At 35.8% G+C, this 26,330-nt stretch overlaps 1 protein-coding gene across 1 annotated transcript in view; it reads right to left on the bottom strand.

The window, feature by feature from the left end:
• LOC132164987 (RING-H2 finger protein ATL78-like) overlaps positions 1–23,604 on the bottom strand; it is a 29,247-nt gene extending 5,643 nt beyond the window's left edge. Inside the window, exon 1 of the mRNA XM_059575501.1 lies at positions 23,515–23,604. Coding sequence (XP_059431484.1) covers positions 23,515–23,604 — 90 coding nt within the window. The remainder of the gene's footprint in view (positions 1–23,514) is intronic.
• Positions 23,605–26,330: the final 2,726 nt, after the last annotated feature.

Raw genomic sequence — 26,330 nt, 5'->3', positions numbered from 1 at the left:
ATGGTCAATCGATTCTATAATGAGATGCTCGAAGCCGGAAAATGGTTTACAGTTTAAGTTTGAAAACCGTAAACCTTTTTACTAAAATTAAAGAAGAAAATGGTGTATGTTGAAATATATATAAAATATAAAAATACTAAAATATAAAAGAAAAAGAAAAGAGAGCGGAAGCGGAGAGAGGCGTATGGCCTACATCTTGTATGTTGTCTCTTAAATTTGTTGAATTTGTCTTAAACTATTACATAGATTTCTATTTATAGAGATGCAATGAGTAGTGAGGAAAAAACCCAAAATAAACCCTAAAATACTTAAGGATAAAAATAATCCTACATTACAAATTAAATAAGGGGAATATAAAATATTCTAACAAATGAAATAATATATTCTAATATTCCGTCAAACTCAATGTGTAAGCTTGAGTTTGGAAAAGAGAAGAAATTAAAGGCATCCGAAGTTGATGGTTGGATCAAGGCAATGCTGGCGAGAAAGGCTGAAAGTGATGGCCAGAGAAATATCAGAGAAAGGAGATAAGTTGCTAAAAAAATTCGGTGAAGGGCCAAGCCGCAACTGACAATGAGGCCGAAGAATGGAAACTAGCCATTAAAAATCTTGTGAAGGGCCAAACAACAGTGTGCCAAGAATCGCTGATAAGAAAGACGAGAAATGCTGAAAGTAACGGCCCGAGAAATACCGGAGAACGGAGACAAGCTGCTAAAAGAATTCGGTGAAAGGCTACGCCGCAACTGATATTGAGGCAGGAGAACGGAAACTAGCCGTTAAAAATCCTATGAAGGGCCAAACCACATTGTGCCAAAATTCGCCAATGAAAAGAGTCGTGGATCACAACAAAATTACAAGATCGTCAAAAGAGAATGCCATAAAACACCAGAAAAAGGTCATAAGATTTTTGTTGAAAGCCACATAAACATAAACATGGCTTAGATGCTATGCTAAAATATATATAAAATATATAAAATACTAAAATAAGAAAAGAGAGAGTGGAAGCGGAAAAAAATGTATGTGCTACATCTTGTATATTATGTCTCTTATATTTGTTGAATTTGTTTTGAACTATTACATAGATCTTTATTTATAGAGATGTAATGAGTAGTGAGCTAGAAACCCAAAATAAATCCTAAAATACTTAAGGTAAGAAATAAACTCTACATTACAAATTAAATAACGAAAATATAAAATATTCTAACAAATGAAATAATATATTCTAACAGTGGATATAGGATTTTGAATATGATATATATTAGAAGCCAACTTTATTTTCTTATTGTTTTTTTAATGACAAAAACTTCAATCTGGTCCATCCTTAAAACACCCCTTTTGCAGCCTCCACTCAAAATTTGAAACCTCAATTAAAAACACCAAAATACACTAAGACTAAAACACCTGATTACATCTCCTTCTAACCCACTAACCTGTAAACCACCCCACCCCTCCAGCCAAACGCAACCGCCGGAATCCGCCTGGGTCTCTGGCTATGACCCTAGGTCACGGCTTGACCCACGTAGGGTTGTGGCCTGACCTAGCCGTGGGTCTGGCCGTGACCCAAAGTCACTGCCAGAGACCCACGCAGGGTCCCCTGACCTAGCCGCTGGGTCACGGCCTGACCCACGGTTGGGTCTGGCTGCGACCTAGAGTGGGTCAGGCCGTGACCCACGGTAGATTCCATGGGTTACGGCTTGACCATGGATTGCGGTGGTGGCTCTCTCTCATGCAGATTTCGGCAGCGGCGTTTGGCTAGAGGGGTAGGGTGGTTTATGAGTTGGTGGGTTAGAAGAAGATGTAATCAGATGCTTTAGTCTTTAGCATATTTTGGTCTTTTTAAGTAAAATTTTGATTAGAGGTTGCAAAAATGGTGTTTTAAGGATGGACTGGATAATAGGGACTCTCTTTTTTAATATAACAATGAAATTCATCAAAATTTATTGAAAGAAGAGTATATTTTGTTAAGGAGATAGATCAAAGCAGCCGTTTCCTCCTAACAAATTATTTCACATCGGGCAAGACTTAGGCCTATTTCCAAAAAGAGAGAAAATACAACCATTTGTTTTTTTGTAAAGGTTTCCAAAAGTTATCGGGAAAAAGAGTGGAAATAAGCAACTAGGGTGGTGCATTTCTCAAGTTCTCCTCGTTGATGATGAGTTAGAAAGAAAATAGGAATGCAAAGTAAAGCTAAAAAGATATGCCAACTATTAAGAATCATTGAACATGTGAAGCTTGTTTCGCCAATTTGTTTTGCTTAAGAATTTCTAAGCTAATAGAAACCTTTGAAGCCTACTGTAGAACTCCCTCCAATAACTATGGAGAAGGAGTAAAGGGTCATCCGTTGGGAGTGCTTGGAGAGAGAGAGAGAGAGATAGAGAAGAAAAAGACAGAACCAAGTGGGCAAATAACTCCCTTTCTACCATGCTTCCATGTTTAAGAGTGCGTTTTGTACCATACGCTTTAAAAAAAAGGGTGGTTTGAAAACTTAAAAAAATAGATATTTTTAAATTGCAGACAACGAGATATGGCATTTTTAAATGTCAACCTATGAATTTATCAAACTGTATTTTTAAAAATTAGTATTTATAAATATCACGCTTTGAAATTGCAAAAGGCTGGAGTGAAGGGTATTTTTTACATACTTGAGTGGCATTTGAGGCCGGCAATTCCTTTCCATGACACCACAGGTGAATCCATTATAGAGCTATATGTTTCATAGAGGACAGCAACTTAGGCAACAGTTGTTCTCATTCTACCTAAATGGACCGCCCCCTATTTCATCCAATTTTTAATGCCTGTTTGTTTCCTAGTCTTAAATGATGATGCAGAACATTGTTGCTGCACATGCTTTGTATATATATTTTTAGAGAATATATCAAGATGATGTCTTGTTCCTGTTTTTGTTTCTACTACTTTTAAGGAAAATAAAACCCTTGAAATGATGATTATATATGTAGTTTTCTGTTCTTTGGACAGAGTTTCTAAAATCTTTTGTCAGCAAACACAATCAAATAGTTTTACTAACCGATAAGGAGATTTTAAAATTATGCGAATTTATGCTTTTTATTTTTATTTTTATTTTTATTTTTTCAAACCAAAAGACAACTTTTGGCTCAACATTTTTATAGCATAGAATATAAAAACCTGATAAAAATATACTCAAATTTTTTTTTTTTTTTGATAAACTGTCATTTTTTAATAGGTAACCTTTTTTAAGCCGGAGCAAAGAGCACATAATTTTAGAATGACCCTTATCCTTCTCACACTGGCTGCGCGCGCTGCCTGCAGATTTTTTCTTGATTATCAACGTGGACAAACGCTTATCACATTAATACCCAGGGATAATTTTTTTTTTTTTTTTGGGTAGTTTATGATTCCTTCTCATTAATGTGTTTTTCCTTCTTGGCTCCCTTTCTTTCAATGTAAAATGGTTTTCGTCGAAAAATATTTTTAAGGAAGTCATTTTATGGTGTTTAGCACTTGCATGGACAATCAATTTTTATTTTTTACTTATATATATATATATATATATATATATATATATATATATATATTTCATTAATTCATATTAAACTCTAAATTACGAAAATGTCCCGACCAAGTCTTAGAGGTGTCTGAACCGAGTCCCGCAAGGACCCCACTGCGACTCAGCCAAGACACGCCTGGACCCCTCCTAGACCCTAATAGGACCCTGTTGGAATCAGCCCGAGACCCTGGCAGGACCCGCCCAAGACTCAACAGTGACATTTTCGTAATTTAGTGTTTAATATGATTTTACGTACACACCAAATACCAGAAAAATGTTTTCTGCCGAAAATATTTTTCGACAACCAGGATTAGCCTGATTTTTCGTACATGCCAAATACCAGAAAATGTTTTCTAAGATATCATTTTCAAGGAAAACGTTTTCCGCCAAAAAGATTTTTCGACGAAAATATTTTCCGACGAGTCACGGGTGGGTCCTGGGCGAGCCACGATCAAGTCTCGGCGGGGTCCCGGGTGGGTCCCAATAAAGTCCCGGGCGAGTCCCGAGCAGGTCCCGGCGGGGTCCTGGGTTCGGTCTCAGTTGGGTGAGTCCCTGTAATAGCCCGACTTTTTAAAGTGTTTTAATCCCTTACTCAACGAGCTAATAGTCTTCTAAATCAGCCCTAAACAGAAAAGCCTAAGCCATCTCAGCATAACCCATAGCCCTCACACTTAGCCATGAAGCCTTTGAAGTGAAACCCAAACCTACCATTTCTGACTGTATGTACGCCAGGGTTACCGGACGTACCTTACTGTTTTTATTAGAGGACGTATGATGGGGGACCACCTGGACGTATGCTGACAGTAGTACAATGGGGACAACCCGGACGTGCGCAGGGGCACCACCTGGACGTACGATGCTTTTGGAAAACCCCTAGATAATACCCGGACGTACAATGAACCATTTTACCCAATGTGTAATAGTACCGAACGTACGGCCCAATAATACCAAACGTCTACTGCTTTTTTTGGAGAGTTGGTAGCACCCCTCCCCTAGAAATACCCCCATATCCCCTTCCACCTTACACACTATTTTTCACTTGGTGGCACACCCCTAGGCTACCAAAACCCTAAGAGATTATGTGCTTGAGAGTGGTGAAGAGAGAAGGAGTTTTTGGTGAGAAGGAGCTCTTGTCCTTGCCTAATTTTGAGTTAAACCCTGCCCGTTTTACACTTTCACTACTGTTTTATTGTTTTCGTAAATGCTATTAGTTTTCAAAAGGATGTTATGTTAGGTTTTCACTCCTTTCTTTACAAACCAGGAAATGTTTTTAAAAGAGTTTCGAAAGCTTCTTTGATTTCTTGTATTTCATGATGTTGAGTTTTCTTATCATGCATGTGCTTATTTTATAGCCTAGAAGGAGTTATAGTAGCCTCTAGATTGCATAGGAGCCTTAAAACCCCATTAGGAGCTTTTGGTCGAAATGCCTACTCACTAACCGGACGTACCCTCCTCGAGCCTGGACGTACGGTCAGGAGGTCAGACATCTGCCTTAGCCCCATTTGTAAAACTTAGGCCCTAGCAACCCTTTTGTTAGATAAGGCTTAGTATCTTACTCGTAAGGGTCCTCTAGTATTATGTATAACGGTGTGTTATATTTCGTTATAGTAGGATTTAGCAATGTCGGAGGATTCAAGCAAGAGTACGAGGTAAGTAACCACTGATGAACACTTTCTTCAAAACATGGGATATGTCAGTTGACTGACCACAAATATGATATGAGCATGGCTACTTTTCGTAATAACATGGTAACTGCTTTATCAACTGATTAATAAGATGTATCGTATGACATGGTACACTGGTACATATAGTATAATGGCCATGGGCTTACTATATAGACTTTATTCTATGGTCAATTGTGTGTGTTGTTATGTAGGCTTTGGATCCAATGGTTTCGTGACCAAGACGTAGCCATTCCCAATGGATGGCCACTATAAGACGGACATTATTAGCGGTGTGGGCCACCCAAGGTCAGACTCGGTCGTGCTACCAATGTTATGTATGGTAGGCCGTGCAATGGTTGGGGCACCGACATTGAACTACAGGTCTCTCGGGACAACGTCAACCCTACTGAGAAGGGGTAATATCACGGATAGACCATACATGAAAGTTATGACCTATAAAACATTAGTTTTTCCTGCAATAAAATATTTAGGCGATTGCCGCTGGGAGTACACCACCCTATTTATTAACTAAACAATACTTTTATGGTGTATTAACGGAGACAACGCCTTTTTTCAAATGATTACTAAAACTGCACGTTTATTTCTGCTTAAATGGGCTCAATCAAACCTAAATGTGAGGTTTACTTACTAAGTCGTTAGACTTACGTTGTTATTACACTTTTAGGAAGTTTGTCACTAGAAACCAAGAGTGGCACGGTTGCCACTACGGACCTTGCTTTAGAATCTTCAAGCTGCTATCAGGTTTGTTTTACATTATTATTAGTTGCTCCATGTCTTTAATTTCGAGGAATATAGTTGTCCCATAATGATTTATAGTTCTTCTCAGATTGTATTTCACCTTCCGATGCATTACTCTGAAATACTTAGAGGGGCGATTCCTCATTTAGCCACAAGTTGGCTTAACTAAGGCAATTGCCAGTAACCTTGCCAGGTTAGCCAAGGCTAATTTGGGGGCATTACAGTCTCGGTCAATTCCTGGTCGGGTCTCGGGCAGGTTCCTGGCAAGTTTTGATCAAGCTCTGGGCGGGTCCAGGGTAGGTCCCAATCAAGTCCCGGGTGGGTCCTGTGTAGGTTCGGGCGGGTCCCGGTCAAGTCCTAGCGGGGTCCCAGGCAAGTCCCAACGGGGCCCCGGGCAGGTCTCAGGCATGTCTGGTCGGGTCTCGGTCAGATCCCGGCGGGTCCGGTTGAGTATCAGTCAAGTTCCGAACGGGTCCAGGTCAAGTCTCGGGCGAGTCCCAGTGGGTCTCGGTCAAGTCCTGGTCGAGTCCTGGGTAGGTCCGGGCGGCTCCCGATGAAGTCCTAGCGAGGTCCTACGCGAGTCTTGGTCAACTTCCGACAGGTCTCGGGCAGGTCTAGTTGGGTCCCGGCAAGGTCTTGGGTGGGTCCGGTTGGGTCTCAGTCAAGTCCCGGGCGGGTCCGAGCGAGGTCCTAGGCAAGTCCTAAGTAGGTCCTATTCAGGTCCAGTCGGGTCCTAGGCGGGTCCTGGGCGAGTCCTGGTCAACTCCCGTGCAAGTCCCAGGCTGGTCCCAGTGGGATCCCGGGTGGGTCCCTGTCAAGTCTTGGCGTGATCCTAGGCGGGTCTTGGCAGGGTCCGTTGATTTGAGAATAAGATACTCAAAGTTAGAAAATGGTTTACGGTTTTCAAAACTGCAAAGCATTTTTCAAAAATTAAAGAAGAATTTTCGGCCAAAAGGAAAATATTTTTGGTTGACCACTATTTTACGTCGTAAGAAATGGAGCCTTAGTTTTTATTTATTTATTTATTTTTTATGGGAACAAAAATGTGATAAAATTAGAAAATTGATAGAAAATGTGATGGAAGGATAGTTGATGAGTGCCAAATATTGGATATTTGAGCCCTTAATTTGCATTTGTTAATCCGCTATTCGTATTATAATCTAACGCCTTATATTAGTTTTGTGTTTTTAGTGTTTTGCAAGTTGTTAAAGGAAAACTGTGGGTTTAAGGTGAAAAATGCAAAGTTTGAAAGAAAGCACACTTTGAGAAGACTTAGATGATGATATGGTTAAGTTTCCAAATCAAGGAAATGTTTAAATCGGAATTTTTCTAATTGGAGTCAAAATCGGATTGGATTAAATTTCGGATTTTATATATATCTTAATATTTTGACCATAACTTTCAGCTCAGGTATTGGATTAAGGTGAAATGGGCGACGTTGGAAAGCTAGCTCAAAATAATACAAATCATAGTGAAATAGGATTTTCCTAATTCTTACATTTGCTATACCAAAAGCGTCCCGTAATATGAGAACGCGAATTTGGACGAATCCTATTCTAATTTGAACTAGGATTGCTTCCTAATTTTACTAGGAGATTGAAGTACGATTTTTCTTGGGTCCTAGGGCTTCTAAGGTTTGTTTGCTCTCTATAAATAGACCCCTAAGTTTCAAGAAAGAGGAGGAGGCTATAGAGACCAAGGACGAAATTTTCATACCAGTTCTTCCTTTAGTTTAGTTTTTCCTTTATGTTTAGGATTTATTTTATCTAGTTATGTGTAGCTAATTTCTCAACTAAGGTTGAGTATGAAGCCTCACCAATGAAGACCAACCATATTTTCATATAAGTTGATATTATCCGATTTTATGAGTTTTATGTTTAAAAAGTTTTACTTCAATTTAATTAGTGAGATGATTCTTGGATATCTCTTGTGGTTTGTTCCATGGATACATTTAATGATTTGAGATAGTTTCATTTAATTGATTGCTTTGGTTTTCTTTGATCAAAATATTGGATATTCATTGTGTTTCGTTCTACAGATATATTTGATGATTTGGTTTAACCAGATATCTTTTGTGATTTGTTCAAAAAACGGATTTATTGAATGATTTAATTAATCTTTGAAGCATAGTAGAACATATATAAGATTTTTATTGTGAGAACTTTGGATATATAGTGATGAACATGAGAATATGTTGCTAAGTTTGAGAGGGACATTGTCACAATTGAAAGTTTGGGAAGAGATTGTCAATTTGGTGGTAGTTTGAGGGGGGTATGTTGACTTTCTCCAAAAAGTATTTAAAGAGATAGATGGAAAAGAAACAAAGATATAATATAAAGCAAAGAATGTTGCAATTTGGATGACCAATAACAAATTTGTTATCCCAAAGATACTTTGTTTCCCAAATATGCACCGTGATTTTTTGGTAGGAAATAATTTTATAAGTAATTATTTACCTACGCAAATTCATCATACATTTGTGGCGCACTCAAAAAAGAGTTAGTAAATATCCCAATACGTGAGCAACACAAGTATAAATGTATATCAGGCAAAGCGTGGTGAGTCTCAATTCAAACAATTACAATTAGTAGTTTAGATTCATTACATTGGATCTATAAAATTCTTGAGGAAAATGTTAGTGATCGAAGATCCTTTAAAACTATGGTCGAAAAGCCCTCGATTCTGTAGTTTAAAATTAAAAGATCATAATGTCATAATTAGAGTTAAACCTATGATCTATACCAAAAAGGATATGGATGAATTTGACATCCAGATTAAAGAACTTCTAGATAAAAAGCTAATAGAAGAGACAAACAGTCCTCGCTCAAGCCCAACTTTTATGGTAAGAAACCATAGTGAAATTAAAAGAGGAAAAACCTGTATGGTAATCAACTATAAGAGGCTTAATGAACAATTAGAATTTGATGCATATTTTATCCCACGAATAGATGTACTGGTTAATCAAACCAAAGGGTCTAAAATATTCAGCAAATTTGACTGTATGTCAAGGTTCTGGCAAATACAGTTAACAGAAGAATCTAAAGCCTTAACAGCTTTTAGTACTCCTAGAGGACATTATCACTAGAATGTTATGCCTTTTGGACTTAATAGTGCTCGTCAAGTTTTTCAGAGATTGATGGATAAAATCTTTAAAGACCTTAAATATTTTTGTGTTGTATACATAGATGATATCCTTGTGTTTTCTAAAACTATAGAAGAACATAAGAAACACCTTATTGTTTGTGAAAAATTCCAAAAAAAAATGGAATAATCCTTTCTCCAAAAAAGATTGAAGTAGAAAAAGAATCTATAGAATTTTTAGGATTAGTTTTAAATCAAACGGGTTTAAAACTACAAGAACATATAATCTCTAAGGCAAGGGAATTCCCCAAAAAAATAGAAGACAAAAAATAATTACAAAGCTTTTTAGGAATTCTTAATTATGGAAGAAATTTCATAAAAAATCTCTCTAAAAAAGAAACCCCTATTTTTGAAAAATTGAAAAAGGATAAGGAATTCATCTGGACTAAGAAAGATTTAGATTTAATAAAAAAATAAAAAATGATATAGAAGTCTTACCAGAAGTTTATTTTCCTGGAAAAGAAGATAAACTTATTCTTGAGACAGATGCTTTCGACAATTGTTGGGGATGTGTTTTAAAAGTAATTCCAGAAAAATTATGGACTAAGTATGAATCCCTTACTTAGCAATGTCTTTTAGGAATTAGAGCTAAAAAAGACCCTATTTCTAAGAAGCTCCAAAAAGAAGAATTAATATGTGGTTATAATTCATGAAAATTTAAAACAAATGAACAGAATTACATCATAGTTGAAAAGTAAGTTTAGCTATTAAATTAGCAATAAAAAGTTTTCATATCTATGTTATTAAAGATTTTCTGACACATAAAGAAATATTATCGAAGGAAGAAGATTAAAATGGTATAATGCTATTGCCAATTATTATTTTGAAGCTTAATTTATAAAGAGTACTAACAATTTTATTGTAGATTATCTTAGTAGAAACCATAATGAAAAACCGCTAAACAAGCAGCTAATAGAAATTAAATTTTTGCAGGAATCTATGGACGCTCCCAAATGGGGAGAATGGGTCACTATAGCCAAAGGGCTCAATAAGCTTCAAATCAACGCCTAAATAAGGTGTACGTTGTATTTAAAGGTTTCTAACCAAGAATCTTTACGACATGGAAACAATGCCATTCCCAAGTTAATGGTTTCAAAGGTGCCTATTACAAGGCATATAATACGTTAGATGAAGCTAAACAAGCTTTTTCTAGCTCTATGGAATATGCAGGATCACTTAAACAAGGTTATCCGATGATTGAACAGTCTAAACAAGACTTTTCAGACATCAAAAATTTTTATAATCCTGTAATCCCCAGAGATATATACAATGAACTCAATGGTCTTTGGAAGTCCAAAATTTTAAACCAAAATGGAGATTCAGACAGCATATGAGTTGTTTGGCAGAAAAAATATCTGACCAAACAGCAAAATTACAAAAATTTAAAAATCTTTATGCCGATCTTTTCAAACAAACAAGATGGGATGAAGAGAAAAATTTTCGTAAATTGAATAATTTTCTTTGCATAATTGATCTTCTAGATAATGAGATTTTAGATCCAGAAATTCAGAAAGCAAGGATAATTCTTTTATTTGAAAAGGCAAAATGTTTACTTCCTCATGATGTCATTCAAATGAGTCAAGAAAAAATTGAAGAACAAGGAGTTAAGATCAAAACGATCTTAAATCCCAGCCATTAGAAAATTAATCTTCATGAAGGAATTCCAAAGTTGACAATTCTTATCAATCATGAAGAATGGTTTGTTGAAGATATAAAATGGAGAGTCACTAATGTTAAGTGCCAAAATATTCATATTTTAGCCCTTAAACTTATATGTGTTAATTCCTAAAGTGATGTTAATTTATGCTATTTTAGTTCTTTTATGTGTTTTCCATGCTTTTGTAAGCTTTTGGAAGAGAAGGAAGTAAATCTAGAAGATTTGGGTTCAAAGAGAGAAATTGAGAAAAGATGGAGTTCCTGGCAGTGCGATCGAGTGCACTACTAGAGAAGACAAGCAGCAATGCAGCCATGTGCGATCGTGCGCACACTAGAAGAGTCTCGATCGTAGATGTGCAATCGAGCGCACACGGGTTGCGATCGATCGCACCCGTGCGCTGGTGACACATTAGAGGTGGCCAGACCCCCTTTCCTTCCTACAAATTTTCTAGATTTACTAGTATGTCAAGGACTTCTAAAGCCTAAAAATAGACCTCTTAGCTTCTAGGAATGGGTGTGGGGAAAGAGGCACAAGTTCTGAAAATGAGCTGAAGGCTAGATCAAGAGAAGTTTGGGTTTTTCTTCTCTTCCGCCTTTTATTTTGTTATGTAGTTTATATTTTAATTGGGGCTAGATTGAAGCCCTAATCATGTCTTTTTAGGATTTCAATATTGGCGCCTTTGCTACAATTATATTTTAGTGTATTTAACTTGATTAATTCCTATTATCTTGAATTCCTCATATGTGTTTGCCTTATCAACATATGCATGCGGTATAGACTAGTTAATTAAATCAATTTGGATAACCGAGTCCTGGGTTCAATAAGATTAAAAAAAGAAATCCACACCAGATTCTTGGGTTAATCAACATGGGGAACTGGGAGTAGACACCTATGCCCTAGGCCTCATGTGTTTGTCGATTTACACAGATTTATGTTTTTTTCAAGAACAACTTAGTAGACACCCATGCTAAATCCTTTAAGAAAGAAAATAATTAGAATAGACACTCATGCCTAATTTGTTGCTCAGGGAAATCAATAGCTTAAGGAGTAGACGCTCATACCTTTAGGTTGGCAAACATTAAATATACCAGTATGATTGGCGCATTAGCATATTGTTATCTTAATTAGTCTGATTAATGGTAGATATCTTTTTTAGTTTTAGTTTATCTTTTATTTTATTTCTTTATATTAAATTCAATCGTGACAATTGAATTTTATGTGTAATTAAATAGGAAATTACTTCTAAACATAATTTACCAATCCTCGTGGGAACGATCTCGTATTTGCCTGGTATACTATCGTTTGATCTTGTGCACTTACGAGTAAAACGTACCAAGTATTTGCCTATTAATTAGGTGGGTATTTGGCACAACAACTAACTAAGTGATTTTTGAAGCCCTAGCAGCAGAACAATGGTGCCAGTTTCCTACTCGGATAAAGACTATGCTATCGTATCTAGTAAGAAACTTAAAATGGGGTAAATATTTCACCTTCTGGATAACAAGTTCAGTGGGATGGAGAGTTCGAGAAAAATTCTTCCAGCCTTATCAGATATGGTTACTAAAGGCCTCTGATGATGAAGAATTTGAAGAAAGAAAGATGGAAAATACTCTAAGTCTTCCTTAAGTTGAAGAAGTGGATTATTGGGCTCAAAGCCTGGTTATTCTCTCCGATAAAACAAAGGAATTTATAGATTCACCATTTAAAAAATTCATGAGAACAAATGGCAGAAGATTCTTTGTTACTGAAGTTCCAATTTATTACCCTTGGAGTCAAGAACAAATTGATCAAGCTGAGAAGCTGCTTGAGAATATGGCAACAAGAAAAAAAACTCTTGATATGCCATATGAACTGGAGTTATTGGTTGATGACATATAACACCTATGTCTACTAGATGACAACCAAACTTTATTTCTTCACCTTCTTTAGACGAAGAATAATATTCCAATTTAATCAACGCTATGGAAGATTGAAGATCAGACAGAAGCTTGGTGGACCCTTGTAAAAAAAAAATCAGAATCTACCAGCTCACACTCAGTCGATAAAAAGCAAACAAGAGTTTTTGACAGTTAGCAGGAATAATAAAAGGCATCAAGAAGCGTGGTGGACACATAGCACATGAAGAAGATGCCACGCACAAATAAAATAAGGCTCTTGTGCATATACGTACACATAAGCCTTGCTAGGAATTTGTATTATGTCCTTTTGTTAAGTTTTTGGTAATTGTGTTATATTGGTACTTGTGTTTCTGAAGTGTTTTAAGTCTTAGGTAATTGTGTTGTGTTTTGTAGTCTCCCACTTTTCTATATAGAAGAATGATGTAAGGTGTAGAAGGCATCTAGCTTTTCCAGCACTTGTCTTGTCTTGTAAAAATTTCCTTCTTCTTCTGTAGCTTTCCTTTGTTCCTTCATGTTTAAAGTTTGAGTTTTCTCCCCTACTGTAAATAGTATCAGAGCCTAGTTACTTGCAGAAATTCTCAAGGTCAATGTAAATTACAACTTTCAAGAGTCAATAAACAAGTATATAAGGTATGTGATAAGCGCAGAATGTAGCACATTCAAGCCCCTTAACTCACATATGTTAATTTCTTACCATTATTATTTGTTTGATTTTGTGTTGTTTTAGTGTTTTCAAATTTTTAATAAAGATGCAAGAAATTCCATTGATTTTGGGCTTAAAGAAAACTTTGAGAAGACCTACAAGATGTGGTTAAACCTAACCAATCATAATAGAGGACATATATGATGTGGTTAAGTTTTATCAAATCAATGAAAAGATTAAATCGGAATTTCTATAATTGGAGTTAAAATCGGATTGGATTCAAATTTGGATTCTGCACATGTCTCAGTATTTTGAACATAACTTTCCACTCAAGTTTTGGATTGAGATGAAACTAGCGGCGTTAGAAAGCTAACTCCAAATAATACAAATCATTCTGAAATGGAATTTTCCTAATTCGGACGTTTGCTATGTCAATATAATCCCGCAATATAAGAAAGCAAATTTGGACGAATCTTATTCCGATTTATATTAGGATTGCTTTCGAATTTGACTAGGAGACTGAAGTACGATTTTTTTTGGAATTTCTAGGGCTTCTAGAGTTTGTTTTACGAGAAATGATAGAGATACAACTTTGGCCCAACTTTTATCTTATGTGGTCATTTAAAAAACAATAAAAAATAACAAAATAAAAATAACAAAATAACAAAAAAAATTTTAAAGTAATAACATCCTATGTGATCCTTTTTTATTTGGTTTTTTTTTTTTAAAAAAAAAAAAATGGTATTTTTCTTCAGAAAAATTGTATTACTTCAGATTTTTATTTTTAAAAAAATGACCACATAAGAGAAAAGTTGGGCAAAAATTGTGTCAAAAAGTTGTGTCTTTATCATTCCTCTTGTTTTACACCCTATAAATATGCCTATAAGCCTTGAAGAGAGGTGTGCTTTGTTTTAGATATAAAACATCTTCTTAGAGCCTTAGAGAGTTGAAGAGAAGAGGAACATGGTAGGAGGTCATCCCAACACCAGGATAAGCAACTTATTATGTAATAGGGCGTTGAAGTAGCATTTCCAAGTAACAATGGTTTAATTGTATTTTAATTTGTGTTTTTCTATATGCATGATAATTTTATAACTGTGAGAATTGATCTTAATATTTATATTCAATCATTATGAAATTCTTCTCTTATCTTAGAAAGTCTTTTATATTGATTGAACACAATCTTTCATATTTTCTGTGATTATATGAATGATTGTTATACAAGGATTTTAATTAACACATTCTCAATAGAATTTGATAGGCCCTGCATAGAGAAGACAGATTGTACTACACCCTAGTTTAGTGTAATTTAGGTAGACAGTTCATACCAAGTGAAGATGGGTTATGCTTATCTCTTGATTGTGTGTAACATATTAAGGAATTAAATAATCCATGCCTACGGAAGACGGATCGTATCGCATCTTAGTGGTTAGGTAGACGGTCCATACTAACCGAAGATGGATTATACTTATTTTTTAATGATTTATTTTCTTGACTACTCGAGTGAGACGAGTCCTATATCATGCATAGTATGAATTTTCCTTATTAATTTATGATTGACCATTGCTATGCGATTAGTGGTGAAATCAACCCCCTAATCTCTCTCTCATCATTACTATCTTTACTTTTACTTTTATATATTTACTTTCAAACAAAAACAAAACAATCTCTTTTAAATTGAGTTATATTTAATCTTAAAAAACTTAATAACAACGCCCACGCAATCCTTGATGTTTGACACCCTACTATAGCCATATCCTACAAAGATTTGTCCTACAACTAGCAGTTAATTTTATTATTGATATTTTTGCTTTTAAAAGACCACATCAATTTTTGGCGCCATTGCCGGAGACTGCTTAACGATTGCGTTAGTAAGTTTTAAGGATTAAATTTAGATTAATTATTTTCTGTTTTTTTTTTAATCTTATTTTTCTTTGTTTTCCTTTTTTAGCTTTAATTTTTTTTTTTTTTTCAGGTCCGTAGCTGAAAAATAAAATTAACCACTCGCAATAGGACACATCCTTGTAGGATTGGGCTATATTGAGGGTGTCGAGCCTCAAGGACTGCATGGGCATTGTTATCAAGTTTGTCAAGATTAAATATAACTCAATTTAGAGGAGATTGTTTTGCTTTTATTTGAAAAGTAAATGCATAAAAGTAAAAGTAAAGATAGTAGTGATGAGAGAGAGAGAATAGGAGGTTGATTTCATAACTAACCGAATAACAATGGTCAATCATAAATTAATGAGGAAAATTCATACTATGCATGATATAGGGCTTGTCTCACTCGAGTAGTCAAGAAAATATCATAATTAAGAAATAAGTATAATCTATTTTCGGTTGGCATGAATCATCCACCTAACCACTAAGATGTGGTACGATCCGTCTTCCCTATGCATGAATTATTTAATTCCTTAATAGGCTACGCACAATCAAGGGATAATGATAACCCATCTTAGGTTGATATGAACTGTCTACCTAAATTACACTAAACTAGGGTGTAATACAATTCGTCTTCCCTATGCAAAGCCTATCAAATCATATTGATCATGTGTTAGTTAAAATTGTTGTAAAACAATCATTCATATAGTCACAGAAAATATGAAGGATTTAGTTCAATCAATATAAAAGAGTTTCTAAGACAAGAGAATAATTTCATAATGATTGAATATAAACATTAAGATCAATTCTCACAGTTATACAACCATCATGCATATAGAAGAACCCAAATTAAAATAAAATTAAACCATTGTTACTTGGAAAGGGTTATATCAACGCCCAATTACATAATTAGTTGCTCATTCTGGTGCTGGTATGACCTCCTGCCATGTTCCTCTTCTCTTAAACTTTCTAAGTATTCAAGAAGATATTTTCTATCTAAAACTAAGCACATCTCTCTTCAAGGCTTAGAGGCATATTTATAGGGTGTAAAAAAAATCTTAGAAGCAGTCTCCTAGTCAAATTAGGAAGCAATCCTAATATAAATCAGAGTAGGATTCATCTAGATTTGCGTTCTTATATTGCAGGGCGATATTTACATAGAAAACCTCCGAATTAGGGAAATCATATTTCACAATGAGTTGTTTTATTTTGTGTTAGCTTTCCAATGCCATTGGTTTCACTTCAATCCGACATTTTAGCAGAAAGTCAAATTACTGAGACATGTGCATCATCCAAATTTGAATCCAATCTGATTTTAACTCCAATTAGAGAAATTCCAATTTAATCATTTCCTTAATATGATTAAACTTCACCATGTTACATAGGTCCTCTATTATGATTGGTTAGGTTTAACCACTTCTTCTAGGTCTTCTCAAAGTGTGCTTTAAGCCCAAAATGAATGGCATTTCTTGCATCTTTATTAAAAACCTGAAAACACTAAAACAACACAAAATCAAACAAATAAAAATGTAAGGAATTAACATATGTGAGTTAAGGAGCTTGAATAGGCAACATTCGGCGCTAATCATACTCTCAAACATACATTTTGCTAGTCCTTTAGCAATACAAAATAGAAAATAAACTGAAAAACAACAAGATAAATCATTCTTTCGTAGGATGTACGGTTGCATTTAGCGTATGTAACAAGCCTTTTCAACTCCTAGGTATCCCTAGAGGATGAGTGAAGTCTCATGACGGTTTAACGGGAATGGTACCCTCAAACATTGCCAGCATTATGTTATCCACAAGAATGAAGTATCACAACAATAATGGTTCTTATTCATTAGCAAGCTTACAGAAATAAACTTCATCTTCAAAATTCCAGGAAATTCAAATTCAAGGTACTAACTAATGACAGTGGAGATAACACTAGTTCCAATCAGTGTAATAGTGAACTAGCATATAGTTATAAGGCTTCAAAAATAATTTTAGCATGAATGGTTCAATACTCAAAATTCATTAGACTCCCTATTGGATGAAATAACCAATGCATAGATTTTTATTTATTTATTTTTATTTATCATGCCAAGGTTATTCAGCCAACAAGTCACCTAACTACAATGAAGACATTGACAACAAACATAATTGATTTTAGATTTCATACCTCACATACTATATGCTAGTGTGCTTGTGATAATCAAATTGAAACAAGAAGTATCTCATGTTGCCACAAGTAACAATACTCAAATTTTCTAGTCAAGTGATCATGTGTTCATAACTTTAAGCCCACCAATGAATTAAAATCAAAATTAAAGCTCAACCACATGCTTAAAAATAAAATAACAAAAATATTGGACAGTTTTTTGTTCTTTCATACCCCCAAACATGAATCACACATTGTCCCCAATGTGTAGATAGAACTTGAAAAACAAGAGCAAGAGGATAGGAATACCAGAATGAGCAGATGTCGGGCATATCATACCCCCAAACTTGATTGCAAAAACACTTGTCCTGAAAAGAAACTGATACTCCGGCTAAGAAAATAGTCAAGTGCAGTGCATTGTTGTTAAAATATAATCAGATTGTAAAAGAAAAGAACAAAAATAGAAAAATAAACCTGGATGAGGTCATGTACCCTGATGGAGTGAGGTTCGAGTGCATAAGGCCTGTTGTTGTGCATAAGGCTTGTTGTTGTGCAAACATGTGGCATGCATTACAACAAGGGGGACCACAGAACAAAGGGAAGGCAGAATGTAAAATTTTAAACCAACCCATCCGACAATAAGCAGACAATATACACAGCAACCAATAACTTTCAATTTTTAACGAAAAAAAAAATTAAATTAAAAACCAACGGGTCTGCAGACAAGGCAACAATATAAAAACAAAAATCTTCTAAACATAGGGACCCATATCACTTTCGGATACTATAAAGCGAATTCTCCTTCACACTAAATCAAAACATCAATACATCTACAAAATAACCAACCCCATTCTCCACAAAATCTTCTGCAAAACAACCAAACCCATTCTCCACAAAATCTTCTACAAAAAAACCAAACCCATTCTCCACAAAATCTTCAACAAAACAATGAAACCCATAGGAAAAACTCAATCGGGAAAGTGGGCTACCTTCAGGATGATGGGACCAACAGCTTGAGGGAGACGATCGGGCAGACGGCACCATGGGGGGGCTGGGAGACCGCACCGTGCGGGGGGCTGCGTGAAGGGACTAGGACGACAGGGCGGCACCGTGCGAGGGGGCTGCGTGAACGGGAAGGCAACGATCGGGCGGCCAGTCTTGCGGGGGGCTGGGTGAAGGAGGGGATGGGTTGAAGGAGGCTGCGTGAAGGATCTAAACAAATAAAATGAAAAAATACAACTATTACCCTAAGCAAAAACGGCGCCGTTTTGCTCCTGCTCTAAAAGAATAAAAATAAAAATAAAAATTCACACAAGGGCATTTTCGTAACTTAACCCTAATAAAACGGCGTCGTTTCGTGGTTTCCGTCCAGACTAACGGAGTGGCCAAAATGCAGAAGTTTGGTAGTTTGGGGGGCTAAATCGAAAACGACTGGTAGTTTGGGGGGCTTTTTTATATTTTTCCCTAAAATAAAACAAAAGGTAAAGACTAAGGTTTAGGAATCCACACTCACCGAATGATAACAACATACTCCATGTTTATCAATATTTATCCGAAGTTCTCACAATTTAAATCTTATGTTTTACTATGCTTCAAAGAGTTAATCAAAAGCATCCAATGTATTCATTCATTGACCAAATCACCAAAGGAATCCAAATTAAATTGAAACACCAAATGTATCTGTAGAACAAATCACAAGGGATATCCAATTTTTATGAGTTAAAAACCAAGCAATCAATCATATGAAATTATCTCAATTCATCACATGTATCCTTGAATCACAAGAGATATCCAAGAATCACTCTACACATTGATTAGAAGTAAAACAATTGAAATATAAACTCAATAAAATCGGATAAATAAAGACTTACATAAATGTGATGTCGTTCTTCATCGGTGAGGCTTCATCCCCAACTTTAGTTTGGAATTTAGCTCCACATAAAAATAAAATCTAAACCTAAACCTAAACATAAACCTAAAGAAAAACTAAACTAAAGAGAAAAGCTGTAGAATTTTGCTCTACGGACTTGTGTATATTTTCTTTAATGCAAAGAGGTCTATTTATAGGCTTAGAAAAGTCCTAAAATCTCTATTAAACCTAGATAATTCGGAGGCCTGTCTCTTAGTCAAAATAGAAGTCTAAAATCGGAATAGGATTCGTGCAGATTTGTATTTTTTTAATTTCGGGGCAATTTTGGCATAGTAACCGTTCGAATTAGGAAAATCCTATTTCCCAACAAATTGTAGTATTTTGAGTTATCTTTCCAATTCCATTTGAATCACTTCAATCCAATATTTGAGCAAAAAGTTATGATCAAAATACTGAGACATATGCAGAATCTGAATTTGAATCAAATCCAAAATTTTATCCAATCTGATCTTTAATCCGATTTAACATTTTCTTAGATTTGGTTAGACTTAACTACATCATCTAGGTCTTCTCAAAGTATGCTTTCTTCCAAACTATTCATTTTTCCCTTTAAAGCTGTAGTTTTTCTTTATTGACATACAAAACATTAAAAACACAAAATATTAAATAACGACACAGTTAAAGGATTAACTAATGTAAATAAAGGAGTCCAAGTATGCAATATTTGGCACTTATCACCTGTGCTTCAACCTATGAAGCTGACTCAGCTAGTCAAAGTATATGGGATCCACCAAGTCAACGGAATCCACATCCTTCATGTGCTAGTGCTTTCTGACCCTTAAGTTTAAATTTGAAGCACCAATATTTTCTTCTGTTGGACCAAAGAGAATAAATTTTACCTATCGAAAGGTAATTCCAAATTTCTACAAATTGAGGCAGATCACTCTGAGTATTCTCAAATAGTTTCTCATCCAGAAGGGAATCATGAACTAGAATAAAATGAGGAGAATACTCAGGGAATTTTTCTACCTCGGTGGTCTCTTTTTTCTCTTCCAACGTACCCAAAAGACTACTCTCCTGGCCTCTTGGTACGTCATAAGCAATAATGGCCAGGAGAGTGTCCTCTGTCCCTAAAAATGAAGATTTCAGATTACCTAGAATAGGGGCTCGGGGCTCATATGGTGTCTCGAGAATAGGAGTGGATGAGGAAGAAGCCTCAGTGCTCACTTTCTTTTCTTTTGCCTAATATAGATTTCGTGGGGCGTCAATTTGCTCCTCTTTCCTCTCTTTCATGTAATTTTCGACCACTTTCCCAATCCTCATTGTTGTGATAGCTTGCTTCCGATAAGAAGTACTCCCAACCGCCATGTAGTGTCCCTTAAGATTGGCCACCGGCTGACGAAGCTCTCTTTCTTCTCTCCTATTGAGGGTATTGACTATTTGTTCGAGTTGAGCATCTATCTTGGCAATGGATTGTGAGTGAGAATGCAGCAACTGATCATTGGCCTCTAGTCTGTTGAAAACAACTAACACATTCTCTAACATTTTCTCCTAAACCGCTAACATCTTCTATTCATAGTCAGAATTCCTCAAAGGTGGCTTGGTTTGATACTGTTGTTGTGGAGTTTATTGATATTGAGGGGAATAATAGGATTGATCATTGAATTGCGGATATGATTGATGGTGCAATTCATAAAATTGAGCATAATTTCTAGGAGCTTGAGTTTGCCACGAGAGATTAGAATGGTTGCTTCATGTCAGGTTATAAGAATCAGAATAAGGGTCATTCCCTGGTCTAGAGAATGGTTTGTTCATATGCTCATATGAATAATTATAAAATTGTCCAGTGGTAGGACAATCTCTAACATGATGATAAGGACTATAGCAATATGAACATGGTCCATGGGGTGTTGGAATGTCTCCTCACATGAACTAAACTAACAAAAATAAAATAACAAAAGAAAAAGGAGTAATTACCTTTTCCCCCATCAACTACAACACATTGTCATTTTTTCCTCATAAACTGACAACCCTACTATCTGACCCTATGAAACTATCATTTTGTGCCAAAAACCCTCATTCTGTCAGTCAAGGGGGTTAACTTAGACAGTTAACCGGTCATGTGAGGAGCACATGCCATTTTAGCAATTTTTGTACCAATTTTACCCTCACTTTGAATTGTTAAACTACAAAGCCTTCCAGACCACTCTCACCAAGTAATCCCTCTTCTTCGAAGCTCATCTCTGTCCATTCTACATGAATCTGATTGGAAAGTCCACTTGGGTTGTTTGTTATGGTTGTAGAAAATAGTTCTCTAGAAGCAAATCAATCCAAAAAGAAAATTTCTCTCTTTGGTGACTGCAGCTTCCAGAAGAAAAGTTTCTTTAAATCAGCCCTCTTCCACTCAAAGCGCTTTGACATATTTCTTTTCAACTCCATGAATTGAGGAGTACCATTTAAATTAAGGATTTGATAGAGCAAATGGGTCCAGAAAAATGCAACCAATTCAGATACTAGTGTAGGAAAAGAGCCGCACATTTGCTGTAGAAATGGCAATAACTATGGAATAATGGAGTCCAAATCGGGGTTGGTTTTGAAGATATTCTATTTTTGCTTGGATGTTTAATTCACATTATTTTGTTTCTTTTGGTTCATAGGTTATCGAATAAATTAATTTTATTTTTCTTAGAGCATATGTTATTATTGCATCTTTTTTCTTCCACCATCGCCATTCTTATGAGTTATGAATATAGTTATTTGGATGTTCTTCAATATTGATGACCAGTTCTTGGACAATTTTTGGTAGCAACTCTTTCTTGGTAAGAGGGACAAATTCGGCCATGTTACTTGTATGAAGCCTGTTGTATATGGAGGTAATATTCTAACACAAAGTGAACTTTGTTTTATAAAGGCAAACAGAGGAGGGAGTGAAAGTAAATGCATGAGCCGCAAGCAATGGGGTGACGTGTTTAAAACATTGGCCAAGCATATCTGACCCCCAAAACATTGGTCTAAATTCATTTATGTATGATTCATTAAAAGAAAAAAAAAATCAAATCCTTAATTTAAATGGTACTCTTTAACCTAAACTTCATTGAAAATCAACAATATTTTTTATTCCAACCTGCAACAATGAAAGCAAAATGGCAGATTTATTCCACAAGTATCAAGAAAATACCAGAGTGCTTCTGAAACTATTAAATTGCAAGTGCTCTGGAAGGAAAAAAAAAAATGCTGGTGAAACTGAGAATTTTGTATTTCATCAAGCATCTATAGGGCTGGGCAAAAACCCGCCTAACCCGAAGACCCGCCCCGCCCCACCCCGACCCGTGCTAGTTTAGTGTTTATTTTCGCGGGTTCGGGTTGGGAATATCCAACCCGTACGAGGCAGAGCGGGTTTTAGGTTACTAATATTTCTTATGCGGGTACCCGCCCCGACCCACTCCTACCTACTCCTAAAACACAAAAAGAAAAGTAGAAAACCCTAGATAGACTTAAGAGACCCATAACCCATTCGGCCTTTCCCCCTTTCACGGTTCACCCAGCACTCAAGTCCTCAACACAGCCGTCAGCCGCACCACACGACCGCACCTCTCTCCCATCGGACCCATCTCCCTCCCTGCACTGCATGACCGTCGACCGCACCTCTCTATCTCCCATCAGACGGTCAGACCATCTCACTCTCGAGTCTCACCTCTCGATCTCTCACTCTCGCCTCTCGATCTCAATCTCTCAGAAGGGTACTCCCTCTCTCTCTCTCTCTCTCTCTTTTCTGTTTGGTTCTTGGGAAAGATGAAATGAAAGGAAAGAAATAAATATTCTCAAATGATTTCCTTTTCTGGGTAGTACTAGAAAATATATGAAGAAAGAATTGTTTACATTTTTTTCTTTTCTTTCTTTTTGGTCGGAGTAAATGAGGGTTAGAACTTATATTTTCAAGAATCTGCTTCTTGTAATATTTCTCCCATACTTTTTCTACATATATGTATTTCTATCATATTTTTAGTAATTAATTAATGTTTACACCAGCTCAAAATTTTATTTATGGTTAATAGGTTTGAGTGTTTGACTCTCCAATATTAGAGTTCTTTAGATTATCAATGTAGATATCTTTTCTTGGATATACATATATGCAAATGCATGTGTGCATTTTCTGCATGCCTATTTTAAAACCATGTGATTGGGTGGTTCAGTTTGATGTCATGTGCTTGAATCAGGATTATGGTATCTGCTAGTTAAAATTTTGATTGAGTGCATTGCATATTGGTCTTTCTCTGTCTCTCTGCTTGGCGTGCATATTTTTTTATTTGCAAGTATTTATAAGTCACTTACCTGAACAGGATCAAGCCCATGACTTAACCAACCGTCACCCTTTTCTATGGGGAGAGGAGATGCCAGTTGGCCCAAAGGCCATTGGTTCATGAATGTGAACATGCACTTTAGTCCATTGAGGCTCATGACTTGCTTTTCACTTTTGCTCTAGGAAACCTTAATGATTAGGGCTAAAGCCTATTTATGCAGGCCATCTAAAGCATTGACAGTTGATTACCATTTTTTTCTCCTCTTTTTATACTATAAGATGTCAATAAGAAATGCAGTAAATAGGAGAAAATGAAGTTTACCCCCCTGAAGTTTCAGGGGTTTTTCAATTTTAACCCCAAAGTTCAAAAATTGGCAATCTACCCCCCTGAAGTTTCAAAAATTGGCAATTTAAACCCTTCGTTTAATTTTTCAGTTTAAGTAGACGGAAATCTATGAAATACATCATTACCCTCGGGCTTTTTTTAAAAAAATTTCGTCCAATTTAACGGAAATTAGTAACGGAAGGTTTAAATTGCCAAATTTTGAAACTTCAGGGGGGGTACATTGCCAATTTTTAAACTTTGGAGTTTAAATTGAAAAACCCCTGAAACTTCAGGGGGGTAAACTGCATTTTCCCCCAGTAAATACTTGTAATATACATTAGTGGATATATATTGGAAAAAGTGGACTCCTTTATTCCATTACCTCTCTTCAATCAAGTGATTGAAATGTAGTGGTGGCAGAAAAGTTTTCCTCTTCAATCCTAGAATGCTCCATGTAAAATGTACCATTCTTCCTTGTCAATGCTTTAATTAAGATATAACTAATTGAGACTTCTCTGTGCTAGAAAACTCTAATATGAGCTATGAAATAAGTTCTGCAAAGGTCTGATTATGTTGGGTTTGATTTTCTTGTAAGGGTTTTATTTTGATAAGCAATTTTTGTTAAGGATTTGTTAGTTGTTAATAATTTATGGTCTGATTACGTTGGGTCTGATTATGCAGTATTGATTTGTTTTTTTTTTTTCCACTTATTGTAGACTCATGGATGGTCATTCAAGTAGTGTTGTTGGTTCTAGTTCTGTGTCATCTATTCCTAACCCTAGTTCAGCTCTCCCACCAAAACCTATAAAATCTGAGCAAACATCAGTGGTGTGGGAACATTTTACCAAGGTAGAGGGGGGTGATCTTAAGGATCCTAAATCACAATGCAAGTATTGTAACAAATTGTTTAGTTGTCACACTAGAAAGCATGGTACAAATGCCATGCTTGGGCATTTGAGGAATACTTGCAAAAAATATCCCGATAGGTTTGATAAAGATGATAAGTCACAATCAAAGTTAAGTTTTGAGGGTAAGAGGGAAGGCCAAATGGCTGTGGGAGAAGGATCTGTTGGTAAATTGGTGATTACTAAATACAATGCTGCGAAAATAAGGGAAGCAATTGCTCAGATGATAATTAAGGATGAGTTGCCATTTAGTTTTGTGGAAGGTGAAGGGTTTTGGGATTTCATGAATATAGTTGAGCCTAGGTTTTCAATTTATTCTCGTAATACTGTGATGAAGGATTGTGTGAAGCTCTTCTTGTCTGAGAAGGAAAAGTTTAGGGCAATGTTTATGACAACTGGGGTTCGGGTTTGTCTTACCACTGATACGTGGACTTCGATTCAAAACCTTAATTAAATGGTAATCACCTCTCATTTTGTTGATAGTGATTGGAACTTACACAAAAGAATTTTAAACTTTTGTTTAATTCCTAATCATAAAGCTGATACCATTGGGGAGAAGATTTTGTTGTGTATGCTTGAGTGGGGTATTCGTAACATTTTCGCTATCACAGTTGACAATGCTTCTACCAATGATGCTGCTTTGGAGTTTGTGAAGAGGAGAACTAGTAATAAGGAGGGTGCCATATTAGAGAGTCAGTTTATGCATATCCGGTGTTGTGCACACATACTAAATCTTATTGTGACTGATGGTTTGAAAGAGGTTGATGAGTTCATTGTGAGGGTTAGAAGTGCGGTGAAGTATGCGAAGTCTTCACCTGTAAGATTTGACAAGTTTAAGGCTTGTATTGAAAGAGAACAACTTGATTTCAAGGGTTTGTTGTATCTTGATATTCCCACTAGATGGAACTCTACATTTTTTATGTTGGAAGGTGCTGAAAAATGTCAAGCTGCTTTCCAACTTATGGAAGAGCTTGATAAGACCTTTAAGCCTACATTGACCGAGGAAAAGAATGAGAAAAATGATTTGGCACCTCCTACTTGTGCTGATTGGAGTCGTATTAAGATTTTCCTCAAGTTTCTCAAACTTTTTTATGATGCAACAATTCGAATTTTGGGGTCTTTGTATTGTACTTCTAATATGTACTTTCAAGAAATTTGTGGCATTCAAATGCATTTACAAGAGTATATTGATAATGGTGATTATGTATGGAGTGCTATGGCGGAGAAGATGATGACGAAGTACAATAAATATTGGGGGCATCTTGAGAACAATGATAGGGTTAACTTGATGATGTTTATTGCGGTTATACTTGATCCACAAACCAAATTGGTGTCTTTAGAATATTGGTTCAAAGATGTTCTTGGTGTTGATAGATGTAATGCGATGAAGAAAAAATTGAAGTCAATCCTTCACAAATTATATGATCACTACAACTCCGGAGAGAGTTCATCTCAAGTTCTACATAGTAGTGGATTGTCTCAAGGTTTCTCAATGAAAATAGAAGAAAGTGAGAATGCTAACCTCTACTTCATGAATAGGTTTCATAAGTACCTAACTTCTAAAAGTGATATTGAAAACAAATCGGAGGTGGATTGATATTTGATGGAGGATGTTGAA

The sequence above is a fragment of the Corylus avellana genome, chromosome ca11 (assembly GCF_901000735.1).
Source record: "Corylus avellana chromosome ca11, CavTom2PMs-1.0".
Lineage (NCBI taxonomy): Eukaryota > Viridiplantae > Streptophyta > Magnoliopsida > Fagales > Betulaceae > Corylus > Corylus avellana.
The sequence above is the reverse complement of the archived record's forward strand: the minus strand, read 5'-3'. Positions and strand labels throughout refer to the sequence as shown.